This window comes from Rhineura floridana, chromosome 1, assembly GCF_030035675.1.
Source record: "Rhineura floridana isolate rRhiFlo1 chromosome 1, rRhiFlo1.hap2, whole genome shotgun sequence".
Taxonomy (NCBI): Eukaryota; Metazoa; Chordata; class Lepidosauria; order Squamata; family Rhineuridae; genus Rhineura; species Rhineura floridana.
In genome coordinates, this window is record NC_084480.1 from 242,750,114 (window position 1) to 242,768,611 (window position 18,498).

An 18,498-nucleotide genomic window follows, 5' to 3' on the forward strand; every position below is an offset into this window, starting at 1 on the left:
TTATTATACATTTTTGTCCATTGAGCTGATTGTGATTTCACTGCAGTTCCCTAATGCATAGAAAAGAATGCAGTGATGTCTGCTGCTAGCAAGTCTTCCACCAGTACATCCTTCAGTTTTGTTACTTGCATTAACAACTTCAAGGGGGTGGGGGACAACTTTCTCAATGCCTATACAATCTTGGTTGGTTAGAAGAAATGGACATTTAACAATGGTGCAACACCAGCTTAAGCAGTTTCAGAGATCTGAAAGGATATCAGTATCCACCCACCCACCAACCTGGGCAGGAAGGGAATCTGCAAGTAAGCATGGTCATTAATAGTTCTTTTTGAACTGTTAATAGGGATTTGTCTTTTCACTCCTGCAACTTCCTGGGCCAGCTCAGAATGTGGAATTATGAGTCTCTAGGACCCAGGGGCATTCTGCTTACATATTAAATTTACCAATCTGGATCCAGACGAGTGTAAGCAAATGAGAGCAATAGTGTGTAAGCCAGCCCTACAAGAACAAAATGGCAACGTATGCTGCACAGTTGAACTGCTTGACCTTCTGCTACTTAGTAGAAGCTACTTGGCATGAATCAAAGCATTTCCACTTAACATGTTTGTGGGTTATCATACAAAATACAAATGGGGAGGGGAGAAGAATGGAACCAGAGGAAGCAGAAAACTCATTTCTTCCCAAGGAAGGTTATTTCACAAATAGTCTAAGGAAGAGGTGGGCACTTATACCCCACCATCACCACCACCAAAAACACAAATTTGCAGAAAATGGCCATATATTGCTTTATATATATATAGGTGTAAATTTAGAAATTGCTAGAATTATTTAAATTCCACAGAATTTCTCATCAAAATCACTCCAAATAAAATGATTCCATTCATTTGCATGCACTCTCCCAGATCACCTCTTCAAAGAATTACCCTAATTCATCACTCATCATTACTCTGCCCTCATAAAATATTTTTTTTAGAAAAGGGTGTGTGAGATCACATTCCCCAAAAGGCACTATAGGCAGCTAACAATCCTGAAAATTTTATTTACAGATAGTAAAACATAATCATGAAATTTAACAATGCTACATAAACTCAAAAGCTGGCAACATTAAAAATACAAAATGACTACATCAAATTTGACTTCATAAGGAAATTAATCCCAATTCCATTTGGGTGAGGTAGGATTCTCTGTATGAGATGAGTTCCCAACAGCATCTGAGGCTTTAATCCACAGAATGTGGCAGTAATAAGATAAAGACTACTGCTCACTGGCCATCTCACAATACTGGACAAAAAGCAGAACAGGACACCAACCCAGACCCTGCTGGAAATACCAGGCTGTGTGGTATGAAAGGACACCTGGCTAGGCTAACTCCACATTTATTCCTAGCTGATACTTTCCCTGGAGCAAAGTTAATTTCTGCATACTTGATAGGTTTCCCTAAATTTCATCTTAAGCTCCAAGTCAAATATTTCTTTCAGTCTGTAGCAGATACGGTTGCCAGAGGCTGAGCTAGTTGTGCACACACTGACACCAAAGGCCGAGATAAGCACAGAGAGGCTGTTGATCCTCCAGTTAGCTATAGGAACAGTTTTCCAGGGTCAACGAGCAAGTAATCTTAACTCATAGCAATTTTCTGCCTGCAAAGGACCAAAGTCTTACTCTATTTCCAGATGTAGCCATATGCAAGTGCTTTAGCACACTTTGCTAAAAACAGCAAAACCCACTGTAACGAGAAAGAGGGTGTCCATATGTAAAGAACAGACCTCTTGTATCCTTAATAGTTGTGCAGAGCAGGGATTTCAGCAGGAGAAGCTTTTCTCAGCACTGCACAGCAAACTGCATCAAAATTCCCTCTACGCAACTATTAAAAGGGACAGGATTCTCACTTACATCTGGTTGCTTGAGAAAGAAAAGCAGAAATATGAAAACGCATGGTTACAAAAAAATAAAAGTGGATTCCAGGTTATAAAGAAGGTCCTCTGTCAGAAAAGACAGGAAACTACTATCTTAATTTGTAAAACACCAAGCAGGCCCCTGGAAAAATAATAAAATAATCATTCAATAAGTATTGCCCCGGCTTCCCTTTATCCATTGTCTACCCCTTTCCTACCTGTTTTAGGGTTATAATAATTTCCATCATTTACAAGCACTTTGTTAAAATGTACCACACCCACATCATTAGGGAAAGGCTTCTGAGTGAGACCAGCAGAGAATGACACCAGCGAAGTAACTGCTGCTCCTAGAATGAAGATGTGACCATAATTTAGACACAATGTAGCATTAAAATGGCTTTATCTGGTCTTACACACAAAGTTCTTCCCCCCTTAAATGAATACTTTAGCAAGAACAGAACAAGCACATTCTTGTAGTCTCACATTTCCACCAATGTCACCACTGTAAGATGGACTGAAGATCCTCAGCTATTTACAATAAACTTTTCTTATCATCCACAAAGTAGATAGGAATTTTTTTTCCTATCTTTCAGCAAACTGTGAAGTAGAGACAACATAGTGCCATATCATGAGCCTTGGCTTGGCCTGGCCCATTCACTTGGTAAAGGAGTCTATTTATTAATTAAATTTATATCCTGCCCTTCCTCCCAGAAAGAGCCCAAAGTCTAGTTGGTGGGCTGTCGGATGCTGAAAGGATGTGGGACAAACCAGTACATGAAGTTGAATGTGTTTCACTTCTGGATCAGGAACTAAGACAATCCTGAAAAAAGGCAAAATCACTGTAGGTCATTGATATACCCAGTTTTAAAGATGGATAACTACGGAAAGATAACTCACTGAGCAGGAATTTGGACATACTATCCCAGATACAAGGCTGCTTTAAAACATGCCACATGGTGATGGTGTTTACCTTGCAAACCATGAGCTGTAAAGCAACTCTTCATGCAGATTTTTTAGGCAACACTGTCTTAGTTCTACAGCAGCAAAAGTGTGTGAAATGAATAAACTCACTATGAGTGCTTATCAATGGTTCCTTCTCAAACGGGGGAGGTAATGAGTGGGGTACTGCAGGGTATAATCCTGGGCCCAGTGCTCTTCAACATTTTTATTAAAGACTTGGATGAGGAGGTGCAGGGAACGCTTATCAAATTGGCAGATGATACAAAATTGGTAGGGATAGCTAATACCTTGGAAGACAGAAACAAAATTCAAAGTGATCTTAATAGGCTGAAGGATTGGGCTAAAAACAACAGAATGAAATTTAACAGGGATAAGTGCAAAGTTGTACACCTAAGAAAAAGAAACCAAATGCACAGTTATAAGATGAGAGTTACTTGGCTCAGCAATACTATATGCGAGAAGGATCTTGGAATTGTTGATCACAAGCTGAATAAGAGCCAACAGTGTGATGTGGCTGCAAAAGAGGCAAAAACTATTTTAGGCTGCATTAACAGAACTATAGTTTCCAAATCATGTGAAGTACTAGTTCCCCTCTATTCTGTCCTGCTTAGGCTTCATCTTGAGGACTGCTTCCAGTTCTGGACACTGCACTTTAAGAATGCAGACAAACTGCAACAGATTCAGAGGAGGGAGACAAGGATAATCAGGGAACTGGAAACAAAGCCCCTTGAGGAAAGACTGAAAGAACTGGGCATGTTGAGACTTGAGAAGTCTGAGGGGAAACATGTTAGCACCCTTCACGTACTTGAAAGATTTTCACACAGAGGAGGGCCAGGACCTCTTCTTGATCATCCCAGAGTGCACAACATGGAATCATGGGCTCAAGTTACAGAAAGCCACTTTTCAGCTGAACATCAAGAAAACCTTCCTAACTGTTAGAGAAGTATGACAATGGAACCAATTACCTAGGGAAGTGGTCCTCTCTAACAGTGGAGGCATTCAAGAGGCAGTAGGACAGCTATGTGTCGGGTATGCATTAAGTTGGATTCCTGCATTGCGCAGGGGGTTGGACTTAGTGCCTTATAGTCCCCTTCCAACTGTACAATTCTATGATTCTAATAAAGCACTATGCATACAGCTATGACTTCATGTGCCACAAGCCAATAATGCTAAAAGATACCACCATCACTACTGCGAGACGGCCTTCACAGCTTTAAGCCTTTGGTCTTGGCCATTAGGCCCAATGGAGGGTACTGGGTGTTCTACAGATTACAATCACCACATGCTCAAGCATGCTCTGTTTTACAACTGTAAAGGGTTAAGTGAGCTGCATAACACAAATTTGCTAAACAGACTGGCCAGTATCCAACTAACATGTCTCATCAGTGCAAGGATTTCTGCTTGACCAAGAGGATTTTCTGCCTCTCCTTCCCCCACACATCCTCCACATCCTTCCCAAATCTGCTTTGGAGGGTTTGGGGAACCCCTGTGACAGATTTAGAGCATGCATGGAGGCAGGAGAGGGGAAAGTTTCATTGGACAAACAAATCCTTGCACTAATGGGATACTTGCTTAGCACTTTGTTGGATACAACCAACTGTTTGCTTTTAATTGCAAGCCCCCCCCCGCCCTTTCTGGTCATGTGCTGGCACAGTGCAAGTGACAATTCCCATATAAATATCTAAAGTACAAAGGAGTTGTTCTAATCCAGGTAAGAGTCATACATGTGCAGTTTTGCTTCTTGATCCACCTGCTGGAGCAGTGCAGTGCATGCAGAACCCACTCAGAAGAACAATAATTCTAGGGAGTGGTGGGGCTGGATTTAGTTCCCCTTCCCTAATCCTTCTTCCCACTCTACAATTGATGGGTGCTCTTACTATTTTTATAGACAGTCTCTGCATATTTACTTGGTGTAACTGTCCTACATACACTTTTAACCGACTTTCAATTACCTCCAGGTTAGCATTTTAGTAGCCATTTCCTTTTATTCTTTAATCAATATGTCCTGTTACATACATGTTGCTCCTTTCTGGGGCCTGCAAAACTGGGAGGCCAAAGAGGAGGAGCAGTATGGAGAGAGGGCATGGCCTGGGAAGAGTCCTGGGGGTTAGATAGACCGGCTTGGATGGCTGCAGTCAGGCCCCAGAATTGAGGTCCCCATCCCTGCATAACAGAAAGCAGACCCACTCCTCCAACTGCATACAAATGTTCACACAAGTAACACTACAGTTTTAACAGCTCAGCTGAACAAAGATCAAGGTTTTTCTATCTATATCTCCCATGTAACTGTTTAAATATGTTGCTACAATAGTTTGTGGTGACTGCAGCAAAGCAGAATACTGAAGCTCACCAATATCTGAACCTTAATTATTTAGTTATTTCAGTGGTGTTGTCTTAAACACTGGATCCATGTAACACCCTAACATAAGTAAGCTAGCTTTATCCAAGTGTTAGCAGCAGTGCTATGCTCTCTGCATATTTTACACCAACAGTCACCTGCAAAGAGATGGGTCTGGAACATGTCAACAATCAATTACTTTAAACAATTTAAGATGAGAGTAGAATAGTTTCTGATCTTCGGCTGAAGTAAGAGCTCTATAATCTGGTTAGTTAAGTCTCTCCAGGCCTAGTCTTGCATGATGACTGGAGATCATAAAGTGTCCTAGATGCAAATATTTGGACCTGTGTGCATGCCATGTGCAAAATGTGTACAGATCCGATGATGCTGGGACTCAACAAAATATGGAGAAACAAGTATGTTTAATTCATTATACACCTCTGTTCCTCAACCATTGTGCTGACATGTGCTTGGATAGGATACTTGAGACAGGAGAATATAGTAACCTTTCCTTTGTAAACTGATAAAAACCAAGTAAGTATTTAAAATTCCTCTACATGTATTTATTTATTATTAATATATCAATCACCTTTTACATGTGTCTCAAGTCTGTCTAAAAACATACCATAAAAAGAGCTAAGAATAGTTTTTAAAATAATACAAAAACAATGGAAGATTGTTTTAAAACAATACAAAATGGACACCTAAAGCAGAGACCATTTCATCCAGCAGGAAAAGCTGGAATGTCTTCAGTTGAAAAACTCTCCTGCAGAATGTAGTGACATATTGACTACATAAGGGATCAGACAGTTTTTCAAGTAACCTAGTCCTGTGCTGTATAGGGCCTCATGCATCAACACCAAAATCTTGAACTTGGCCCAATAGCAGATTGGCAGCCACCCACAACTAAGGTGTCACATATTGGCAGTAGTTTGCCCCACAAGCAACCTAGCAGTTGCATTCTGGACTAACTGCAGGCTCTGAACCAACCTCAAGGGCAGCCCCACAGAATGTATTGCAGTAATTCAACCTTGAGGTTACCATTGCATTGACAATTGTGATCAAGCTATCCAGATCCAGAAATGGCCATGGATGTCTTACCAAGGGCAAGATGTTGAAGCTGGTAAAAAGCATTCCTAGCTGAGGAAACCTGCATCTCCAGTGACAGAGCTAGATCTAGGAGCACCCCCAGACTTCAGGACAGACAACTTACCAATTTCCTAGACCCTGGAACCACTCACCCAGAAAGCATCCAACTTGCCAGGATTCAGACTCTGTTAGGCCTCATCCGCCCCACCTCTGCATCCAGACACCAGTTCAGGCCCATCTCAGCCATTTCCGATTCAGATGTTACAGAAAAACAGATATCATCAGAATACTGATGACACCTCACTCTGTATTTCCTGATTACTGCTCACAACAGCTTCATAGAGACATTAAACAGCACTGGAGATAAAATAGTGTGCTATGGCACCCCACAGCTCAAGAGTCTGGAAGCCAAGAAACACTCATCCAATGCTATCTTCTGGCACTGTCTCTGGAGATAAGAATGGAGCCACTGCCGAACAGTAGCGGTGATACCAATTTATTTTGTCTTCAGTGCTGTTTAGCATCTATGTGATGTTGCAGATGGTCCAGGAGGATACCGTATTTGATCAAGCAGTTTCCCACTTTCCCTCTGATGATAAAGGAAATCCATCAGGTTGACCAAGGCCAATTTGAGGTCCTGTACTATGAACACTTATGATGTCCCGAACCTGACCAATGAGAGCAGCCTTGGCATGGACATTGAAATCCCTCAGGACAATAGTCCTAAGGTTCTCCATCACTGTGCCAGAGACTGCCTCTGACAGCTTGGTCAGGGAAGCCACTGGGCAACAGTGTGGTGTGGGTGGTATACCAGCAGCACCCCCAACCCACTTGCTTCTTTCTACATGAAATATAGTAGTGTATCAGTTTCAATTTTAAAAAATATATTAGAAGCAATATTTTCTTAGTAAGATTTCAAGAAATAACAAGCCATCTGAAATTGCACTTGTCAGAAACTGCTTTAGTAAATTCCAGCAATCAAGTTATGGTAGAAAATATCAGCAAGAATTAGCAGGATGGAAAAATTCTGAACAACAACTGGATTACCTTGTGTGGCTGCAGACGGAGGTTGTGGTGGTTTTGGATAACCTACAAACAAAAGTAGTAAGTATGAAAGGGATATATATTTTAAGCAATGTTACAGTCTGTTAATCCACCCACTTGTCACATGCTATTCATTTCAGTACCAGAATACTTACTGCATCTGCATCTCTCAAATAATTTTTGGAGTGGTCCTTTTGAAGCCAGTGGCATCATTCTAGACTAAGTGGTTTGATTACTTCTATCTACAATGAAGAATTTAGAGAGCCATGCCTGGCACATTCCTATTCCCTTCTTGAGTGGTTTAGTGAAGAAAAGGAGAGAGAAATTGGTTGCTGCTATCTTTACAATGTCAGAGGGAAGCAGCAATCTGGCAAATAGGAACTACTCCTATCCTCACACCTCTGCTACATATTACACATGGGATGTGTGTGTGTGTGGGGGGGGGAACAAACACACAAAGTGTTAGGAGTTTCAGAATCTGGTGGAGGGGAGAAGCAATGGATTCCTTAATTGCTTATAGGGCCAGATAATATCATATCATAAACTCATTCCATGAGGGCTATTTATATTCAGTATTAATCACCACAAAGAATTCAGTTATTTATTACAATGCAATAATTCCCCTGTAAGTTCCAAACTACACCATGAAAGGAAGGATGAATGGTTAGCTAGATTATTTTCTTGATTGTATTAAGGGCTAAGTTTGAATCAAAGTTCATCCTGACTGAAATCTTCAACCAGTTTTCCAATTCTAGAGCAGATCTCATGTAATAGGGTAATGGAACATTTCTTTCCATTGAGTTACCATAACTAGCCCACACCTTATATCTGATATACAGGGACTGTTCTCCCTTAATCATAGCTTTAGGTAGGTATCAGATTCAGACTCTTAATTTAGAAATTGTTGAAATGCACAAAACTCAATGGGGACACAGATTCCATTTGCACTTAGTTTATGCTTGATGCCCCTTCTCACAAGACACTACAATGATGATGCCCATTAAAAGAAGTGAAGTGCTGACAGAAATGGATCAGAAACCATTTCAATATTTTGCAAATAGTTTTGTATTGAATGAAATGGTCCATTTTAATATTTTATTATTTTCTTTACAATTAATAAAAATATTTAATAACAGAAATGGAACCAACACAGGAGGGGGGTATTAGCAAGCTCGGGGGGACCCTGAGGTTTACAGAAATACAAATTTAGAAAAATTGAGGGGGTCAGCCCCTATGGTCCAATATGGATTCAGCATGCTCAGTAGCCACAGAATGTTGAGAGTCATTTGGAAAATAAAATGAAAATGTTGGGAATGGCCTGCTGAAAGAGGGCACGGCTGGCTGGCTGACACCCTGAACAGGAACACTGCTGCCAAGAGGCAAGGATACACTTCAACATTATATGGAAAGTGCTACTTGTTAAAATCATAATGAGAAAAGTATTTATACACATGCCTACTTTGCAAATCAGACGCAGGTATGCTTCCGGCCTTAAGACCTTAAGGCACATGAGCCATCTGTTGGAAACGTACATTAGTATGGATCGAATAGTCACTTTTTTTTACACTGAATATCTGGTCACTGGATTCCAAATTTTGCATAGATATGTTGATTTTATCAATGACCAGAATGAACAGGTAATTCAGATCAAACATTTGATTTGCTCACCTGGTGCTCCAGCATATCCTTCAGAAATAAGCATGTTATTCTGGCCATCTATACTTTTTGGCCGTCCTCTTCCTCCCATTGAAACTGTACCAGGAGGTCCTGCCTCTCCAGTTTCCATAAATACCCCATTTGACCCAGGCAAGGAAGGTGAGCCTGGTGTTGATCCTGGCAACGATGGTCGTAGAGGAGTTCTGGAATCTGGTGGCTGAAGAGGTGTTTCTTGCCATGGTGGCTGTATGATTACTTGTGGATGTGATGGCTGCAAAGGGATTCTTTGTTCCGGAATCTGTAGGGGTGTTCTTGGTTGTGATGGTTGCACCTGTTCTCCTGGTTGTGGCTGCAATGGTGTCCTTGGCTGTGATGGTGCTGGATGTGTTCCTGGTTGAGATGGTTGTAATGGTTTTCTAGGATCTGATGGTAGCAGAGGAAACTTTCCTTGTGGTTTCCTTGGTGGTAGCGTAGCTGGCTTTTCAGCTAAAAGGGGAAGAAAGTTATTTGGCTTTTCAGCTAAAAGGGGAAGAAGTTTTGGTTAACTTGAAAAATACATGAAGCAGGTAAAAAATTGAAATAGTGAAATAAATACTGAAAGGGCAATTGCATGCTTCTGCTTTAAAAACAAAACAGCCAAGCAACCAGTCAGAACAAAATGGACCTGAATCCTCAAAACACAATGGATTACTATTTACTAGGGAAACTTTCACTGTGCAAACTTCTATGTTTTTATTGAATTGACAAACCAGACAAGTATGTCACTATATTTTACATGGATATCAGCAAAGTGCCCCTCAGCCTTGTAGAAGTCTCAGGTTCCTTTACAATTTCATTTTATAGAACAGGGCTAAGGATAGCTCTTTCCCAATTTAACACTTCTTTCCTTTTTTAGCATTCAGATTGTCTAATCATATACTTCACATTGTTATATATCTTCACAGATATTTTTGTGGAAATATAAATGTAAGCATATATATAGATTAAAAGCAGTTACAGTTAGAAAGACAGATTATGATCCAGATTCCTTTAGGGCTCCTTTTCCAGGCTAAGAGAGAAAGCTAAGTGAGAACATGGGTATGTTTTGCTTTCCATTGCCAGCAATGAGGATGCCCTGCTTGAGTATTGAAGACTGAACTTGCTAGATGATCACAGCCAAATAATGTATCAAGAGTGCTCAGTTGGCTATAAATATTAATATTTTACCAATTTAAAATGCATAATAGATTGGACTTTTTTTACAATAACGGGGGGGAAATTTTAGAATGCAATTAAAGTGCTGAAGGGAAATAATTGCTGCACTGATTGCTTGTATCAATGCACTTGAAGATTTAAGTTTATATTCTAACATATATGCAGTTGCTGCTAGTTTTCATTTGACACTTTGAACCCTGGTACAGATTGTCAAGTACAAAATACATGTGCCTTGCATCATTTGTAAACAGTGCACAGCATTGAAACTGGTGCTTTTCTCTGCAAAGCATATGGAAATGATGACTGGATAAGGAATGGGTTTCCATGTAATTTGCCAAGCAGCAATTGAAAACATTGATATGACATTAACAGCTGAAGCAAGGCCTTATGTATTTCATACTTGGCACATTTGTATGTGAACACAAAAGATCAAGCTCTGCCTCCCTCAGTGTAGCTGGTGGGAAGAAAACTGAAGATTGGTTGGACTAGGGGAATACATAACTCAGAGCCTAGACCAAAAAGACAGCTGTGTGATGTTGGTAGGTAAGGAAGATAGAAAAGCAAGGGGATATAGGATGCTAGTAAGGGGCCCTTGAACTGATAAATTGAAGGGGGCTAAATTACTGCTTTGAATTAAACAACTAAATATGCACTACTTTCTTATAATGCTGTTAGACAGAAGTGCTATTATATTTTTCACATTACTTAGTTTTCTTAAAGTCTCCACCTATGGTGACTACTAATGCATTGCTGGGGGGGGCAATAGATTATACAGATAAGCATACAAATGCATATGCTTTTAAAATTTAGAAATACTATAATTTAAATAGAAACACAATACCTCTCATCATCATAGTAGGAGAAACTGTGACCTGGGTGCCTGCTCAGTCTGCTGTCCAGGTGCTAACTGCTTATGGGCAACTTCCAGCTCCCTGCTTTCCCTTCTTATACTTCTCTCTCTTTAAAGCAGGCTTGGACCGTACAGCCCTTCAAAGGGAGGACTGCCCTCTGTAAATTATGACACATAACTACGCTATCTCCATCACTGTACACATAGAATTAATTTATGTATTTAGCTTTCTTCAGTTCCTTCTCATCTAAAAAAAAAATCAAGGAAAGATCCAAAAGAAATCAGAAATGTCATTGTTCCAATGAGAAGTGCAAGAAATCATGAGAGAGATTGCCTGATCTATAGTGTTTGGTGTACCATATATAAATGAAAACATATATAAACAGGTATCTCTTTAGACTAGGCCACCATTAAATTAAATGAGAGTTTGCACACATGTACACCCATGTGCTAATACTTTGCAATTTTCATATTGCACTTGCACTTGTATAACTGTTGTTTTGGCCTTTTTACCCTCTGATACAGAGTTGTTTTATATCAGGGACTGTTCTTCGAAAGGCCTAAAAAAATAATGATAAAGGAGCCATCACAGGCAAAGCATGTGTTAGTAATGCAGACAGCAAGGGCAAAATTCATCCCAGGTGTCACTCCACTGTAGTTAACTCAGCATATTAAAAGGGTACATTTAGAACAGTCTTCATCTAACTCTTTGTTGGCAAAGAGTTTATAAAGCAGATACTTTTTTCTACACAGCCTGCAAAGCAGCTGGGAAGGCAAAGTGTACTTAGATCATTGTTATACTCAAAAACAGTATACCCCAGGGTAGCATCTTTTTCAGCAGTGTTCATTGTTCTTTATTTACTACTGCCAACTTAAAATGATGACACAAAAGGAGGCAATATGCCAAGTAATGTCATTTTTTGCTTTTTGTTCAGCCCACGAGATGAATTTACTTTCAGGTTTAAACTTCCATTTCTCGACCCACCATTTTTATTAATATGAAGAAATATGCCAAGCAGAAATAAAATGAAGGTAAATTCAAACGTTGACTTTCATGTGTGAAAAGAACTATAATTTCCTTTATGACAATAATAGAACAATGGCAGAGGACAAAACTGACAAGGTGCTAGTTATTAATTGATTCCATTTATATAATATATAGATGATCCATAACCATCTCTTGCAATTGTTAAACTAAAACTTATTCACCGTACATCAGCAAACCATCTGTTGTGTTTTGCAACAGAAAATCTCTTAACATGCAGTACAAACAATGTAGATTCACATTCACCCACATAATCTTGTCCTACTATACTTCTTTCTTTAAACGTTCTAACCCACAGGTAGCCAACATTGTGCCTTCCAGATGTTGTTGGTCTTCGCTCCCATCATCCCTGACTATTGGCTATGCGACTAGGGCTGATGGGAGTTATAGTCCATCAACACCTGGAGGGCACCATCTTGGCCTCCCCTACTCTAACTAATGGTAGAATTTCACAGCCTTGTTACCTTCTGTTTTTAATTAAATATTGTTTCATTATGGTTATCAATAGTTTCATCAAATTTTACATCTTGATTCATACAGAGTAGAGATGCTAACAAGTCTAGTTAAATTAATAGCAGAACTCAAACTTGCAACCACACTAGGAAATCAACCAATTTTAACTTGATCCTCCATCAAAACTCACTGCCCATCCATTCCCAGCCTTGCTGATGAATTTAGCCAAGACAGTGTAAACTGTAATGGCAGTAGGATCCTAGATTTAGGTTCCCCTAATGCAGTGCTATTTGCAAAGAAAATGCTGAGGTGAATTAGTGGCTTGCCTGTCCTTCCCTACCTCAATTGTAGTGTCGTTTCATAGGTTATCAGAGTTGCATGGGAGTCACTTCTGTATGGCTGGATCTCACAGCTGTCAACTCCTGCATGGAAGAACCATGCAATTCAGTTGAACACTGCCATTCCTTTCATCCTTTTCTTTTGCCACATTGCACACACGTCTCTATGCTGCTTTATAGGCCAAACATGACTAGGAGCTATGTATCCCTGCAGGCTAATATTCCTAGTATTTTACCAATTTAAGATGGCTTCCTTGCAATTTCGAGTTAAGAGCTGTTGGAGAAAAATGACAGTTTGGTCCTAGCACAAAACTGTTCATCATGAATAGGCCCTGACATTCTAATGTTGTTGGAGGATGTCCATAATGTACTGAATCTTCTTTCTGTGCCCAAGCAAGCATCTCACTACCTTTCATGGAAGCACTGAATAAGTAAGGACCAAATAAGGATTTAGCCCATGGTTTAGACAGCTATAACCCATCAACATACATCTGGACTGACTCATTTAAAATGTCTTGGCTCCACACTGTTTAAAGTAAAAAAAAAACCTGAAGCCAATGCTAGAATATCCTTGGCTGCAAATTAGCACACCTTTGCCCTGTTTACATTTCTAATTGGGACATATTATTTAACAGATTTTGTTGATTGTTCTTATGTCTTACCAGAGTTCCACACTTATATAAACAGAAGACTATTGTGGCTGGAGTCTTCCAGACTGAAGTGTTATCATTTAAGTTATACAATATGTTGGCAAATATTTGCTTAAATCTATGCATGAAGTTATAACTAACATATATTAGATAGAATTAAAGGTTGCCCATTCAAAATACCAAATACACTATGCAGTGTTTGCAGTCACAGACAGAAAACTTCTGTTTGGCTGAGTAAGATTAAGGCATTGAGAACCCTCTGTTTTGTGTTTCAAGATGACCCCCAAAGTAGCAGACACATATTCACATATGTACACAGCTAGGAGAAGATGTACCCATTTTGCTAGTCTTTAAGGTACTACAAGACTCTTTATTATTTTTGCTGCAACAGACTAACATGGCTCCTCCTCTGGAAAATATTTTCTGAGATTTCCTAATGGAACTCATCTTTGGTGCTCCAAGAATCATGATTCAAATGTCAGTGGTGGCTGTCATTTCATCTGGAAATTTTATTAAACCTGTTTGTTTTGTAAGGCTGAAATCCTAGACACACTTACTTGCACAAGTATCATTGAAAATAGTGGACTTTGCTTCCAAGCAAACAACATGTATAGATGCAGTCACACATGTTTTGTATGGCAAGCAACAAATATAGACCCAAACTTCTGAGTATATAGACACCTGTCTGCTAGAGGTGGGTAGAAACTTACAATATTGCCCAGGTAAGTAGCAGCTCCTCCTCTCACATACTACAACACTTGAGCTAAGAGTGCTGTTCTGTTATTTCAGGTACTTATGAGAATTAACCATGATAGCATTGAAATATACTTTGCAGCTTAGGGAAAATAAGAGAAAGGAAGACAGCAAGCAAAGGACAGATGGATGTAATACAAAGCAGTGGACAGATAAAATCAAACATTTGCAAGCCTTATATTCAGAGGATAGAATGTTTACTTATATTAGCTTTATTAAAAGGGTTCTTATTGAATTTTGAAACTCAGAGAGTATAGATCTCTCATAGTAGCCTTCGCCAATCTGGCAACTTCCAGATATTTTGAACTACAGTTCCCATCAGCCCCAGCCAGCATGGCCAATAGTTAAGGATGATAGGAATTATAGTCCAAAATATTTGGGGGGCACCAGGTTGGGAAAGGTTTTCTTACAGTTTTAACATGGAGTAATTTTTGGGAAATGCATACATCATATTTCCTGTCTTACACTTGTGTAGTCTACTGTGTAATAGGTTTTGTTTAAAAAAAGTGTTTTAAACATTCTTAAAAGTATAACTGTACAGGGAACATACACTGATTTCCAAGGTTTAAAACAGGTACGGAGAGCCTGTGTCTCTTCATATATTGCTGAACTGCAACCATAACCCCTGATTACTGACTATGCTGGCTGAGACTGATGTGAGTTGGGGTACAGCAACATCTGGAGGGCCACAGGTTCCCCACTCTGTTTTTTAAAAAAGGTTTCAGGAGCGTTTACAGCCTATGAAATGGGTGAGATAGGTAGTGCAGAATGGACGTAATATGCCATTAGGAGTTGAAACAATATTTATATATAATTCACGAGACAGATTGCTTGCTTCTTGTAAACAAAACTTTAAGAAAAAACGTTAACAAAGCAAATACGGCTCCCTTCTCCACTAACATTTTCCTATTTGCAGCTTGGTGCAGAATAGGATATCTGGTGCAAAGTGCAAAGGATGCAGCCCTGAAGATGTGACATGTTTGGGGCATGGGGGAATCTGGTCTGAGTGCAGAAGAATTACATTCCAATTTAGGAGTTCTGCTGCTTGGAATGTTTTGGCATATTCCTTACTATGCTCTCAGAGTGCACTTGCCCTATGATAAAAGGACTCATTTGACTACTTTGCTTCAGATCTGATTAAAGATACTAACAGTTGTGTATTCTACAGTGATAGCAAAATAATTATCTGTCTTCAGAATGAACAGTATGTTCACATCCAATATGAAAGCTAGAAATAAAGTTACTTAAGCAAGGGCTTCTTTGAATATGGCAGTTTATTTCACAATAGTTCATGTGAAAAACAAGTAGGGAAGGGCAGAGCTACCCAATGATGGTCTACTTGTCTCTAAAAATAAAGGGAGATCTCATTGCCACAAATCTGACTGAAGGGATGCAAAACTATACAGAACTCATGACTTGTTGTCTCACTCACTCAGTGTGCCTTAGGTAAGGTAAGGCACAAGGGGTTTATTGTAGCCTTACTCTCTGCACACACCTCTTGCACATGATTCATGGCTATAGCTAGTTTCGTGCAGGAAGCAGGGACAGATCACGTCTGAGCCTGAACACTTTGTAGATGGGCAAATGATGGTGCTTTCTGTGGGTTTCCTTGCAAAAATTTGTCTATCCAGAAATATCTAAAAAAAGTTTAGATTAATAGATTTAATTAATAAATAATAAATATTCAGGTCAAATACTTGTAAAATATAACATATTACAATAAAAAACAAAAGATATTTTAGCAATGATGCCATACAGCATTTGGCTCAAACTGGATCCCCCTCCCAAGTTTGTTATTTCAATAAACCACATTTAACAAAACAAAGATAGCAAGTGAAAATATGAACAATTCAGTCTGTTCTCCCTGATGTACACTGTATTTTTAAAATTTCTTCAGTTTATCTATAATGGCATTCTAAAAATTAAAATTAAAAATTAGTATCTAGAAAGAGGCTGGCTAACTTACACGTAGCAGGTTGAGTTTGCATGTGATCTTGAACGTCAACAGCGAATTTGTGGAACTGACTGTGGAACTGTTGGACAGAATTCTTGAGACCAAAAATATCATTAGAATGGGATATTATGGTTCTGTTCATCTGACTGACACAGTTCCAGAGACTGGAGACATGTTTGTTTAATCCCTCCTTTATCCTTTGAAGGCTGCTAGACACAGAATCTAATTTGTTGCAGGTTTTTTCAACATGAGACACTCTTCCCTCCAAATCTGAAACACCAGGCAATTTCTCTTGACATTTGTTCAGGTTATAAAATACTTTCTCGTTCAGCTGTTCCATCCTCTCCTTCAAGTCATCACAACAATTACTATTTGGGCCAGCTTGACTGCCCACTGTTTTCTGTATTTCATCTATCTTTCTGAACACACCAAGCTGTGTCTTTTCACATGTCGAATTGATACCTAGAAGTTGCTCATTACAGCTGCTCAAACCACCCTGAAGTTTTTTAACACTGTTATCAATGACATTCAGACCATAACGAACCATTTGCAACTCCTTTTGAAGTTTCTGAATGTCACGTTGGCTGCCTTTAATTAAATTAAATTTCTCACTTACAGAACCATTTAAAGATTTTAAAAGAGCAGAATTATCCTCTGTTTTAAAAAACAATTGATCATATTTACTGTTACAGTTTTCTATGTCCCTCTGGAGGCCCTCCACATTGTGAGGTACAGACTGGCATTTCTGCCAGCAAAAATTTTCAATGTCTTGTAGTTTGTTCTTTACAATATTAATCTCAGAGGCAAACTGATCATTTTCAGATTCCAAGTTACTGTGTAAGATTGATCCTGGACCAGTAACTCTCTCATCTCGATCTGTGGTGTTAGCAGTATTTAGAATAGTAGCACCCAGACTGGTTTCCAGTGCCTGAAGCTTTTTGTCAAGTAAGTCTCTTAGTTCATCAACTTCTGTAGCTATAACATCACGAAGAGTTTCTTCAATGTAAAAGCAGTGTTGTTCACCATTTCTCTCTGTAACATTGATCCTGGCTTCTACTTCCTCCCATTTTGCATCAAAGTTGTCTTCCAAATATGGAGTGGAAATGTGTTTTATTTCATTATCTATTCTGGCATTTAAAATCCTGTTTGCTTCTGTAGTTCTGTCAATCTTTTCACCCAAATGTTTTAGCTGCTGTCCAAAGTCATTCCTTTCTGTATCACTGCAACAAAATGACTGGTTTGATGGTGCTTTGATAAGAGTCTGAAGATGTTTTATTTCTTTTCTCAGGCCATTTTCTTTTTCTCCAATAAGTTCTCTTATTCCTAAACAGCTGGCTTCATGATCATCACAGTGCTGCTGAATATCCATTAGTTTGTACTCACAGGAATTTTTCAGATCTGCCATTTTCTTCTCAAATCCTTCCAACATTTCCTCTCTCAGGGCTTCAAACTTAGCATCTATGTATTCCTGATATAACTGGCCACTGGGCATCATTACTGTTGGGGCCTGGGCTGCTTCTTGGAGCTGTTTCAATTGTCCTTCATAGCCATTCACTTTCCCCTTCAGTTCTTCCAGCTTGTCATTTTTCTCCATCAAGACATCTACTTGTTCAGGTTTTACCATTTCTATTCCAGATTCTTTTTTATCTTTATTTCTAAATGGATTAACATTCTCTGTTTCACCCTCAGCCATACTATCAGGCCCTGGATGATCATGAAGGTTGTTCAACCATAATACAAGCATCCGACTTGCATCTTCTTGCACAGAAAGCTTTAGGTTTTCATTCACACCTGTTAAGGAGGACTGAAGCTCTAGAACAGTCTGTGTAAGTCGGAACACTTCATCCTCAAGGAGCTGCATTTTTTTATCCTGCAAGTCCTTTTGTTCTAGCTTTGGATTAGAGTCTGAGGAAAGAAAAAAAATGTGGAAACAGCATTTTAATTTCTTCTACCAATAGCTAGAAGAATACCAATAACTAAAAGAAGGAGAACAAATTGGGTTTTATTTTTGCACCTTGATGTATATCACTGCTAGAAAACCATATGTAGCCTATGTTTCATTCTTTTTCACTTCCATAAGCAACATGACTGTTCTGAGCGTTCAAGTTCTTTCTTTCTTTTTGCACCACTATAAATCGCCATACAAATATATTGAATGGGATTTCCTATAGCATGTGCATTTTTATGTGTTGACATATTATACATGCACTAATGTGTGCACTTAAATAGAAGCCCACAAATGCAACATATCCTACAGTTCAGTCTTATATACTATAGATAAA

The 18,498-nt window shown here is 39.1% G+C and overlaps 1 protein-coding gene across 4 annotated transcripts in view; it reads right to left on the reverse strand.

The window, feature by feature from the left end:
- EMILIN2 (elastin microfibril interfacer 2) overlaps positions 1-18,498 on the reverse strand; it is a 79,812-nt gene that overhangs the window by 21,964 nt on the left and 39,350 nt on the right. For all 4 annotated transcript variants that reach the window (XM_061596234.1, XM_061596223.1, XM_061596201.1 and 1 more), the window contains exons 4-7: positions 16,229-18,121; positions 8,992-9,465; positions 7,327-7,368; positions 2,111-2,239 (exon numbers count right to left, since the gene is read on the reverse strand). In XM_061596234.1, coding sequence (XP_061452218.1) covers positions 2,111-2,239; positions 7,327-7,368; positions 8,992-9,465; positions 16,229-18,121 — 2,538 coding nt within the window. The remainder of the gene's footprint in view (positions 1-2,110; positions 2,240-7,326; positions 7,369-8,991; positions 9,466-16,228; positions 18,122-18,498) is intronic.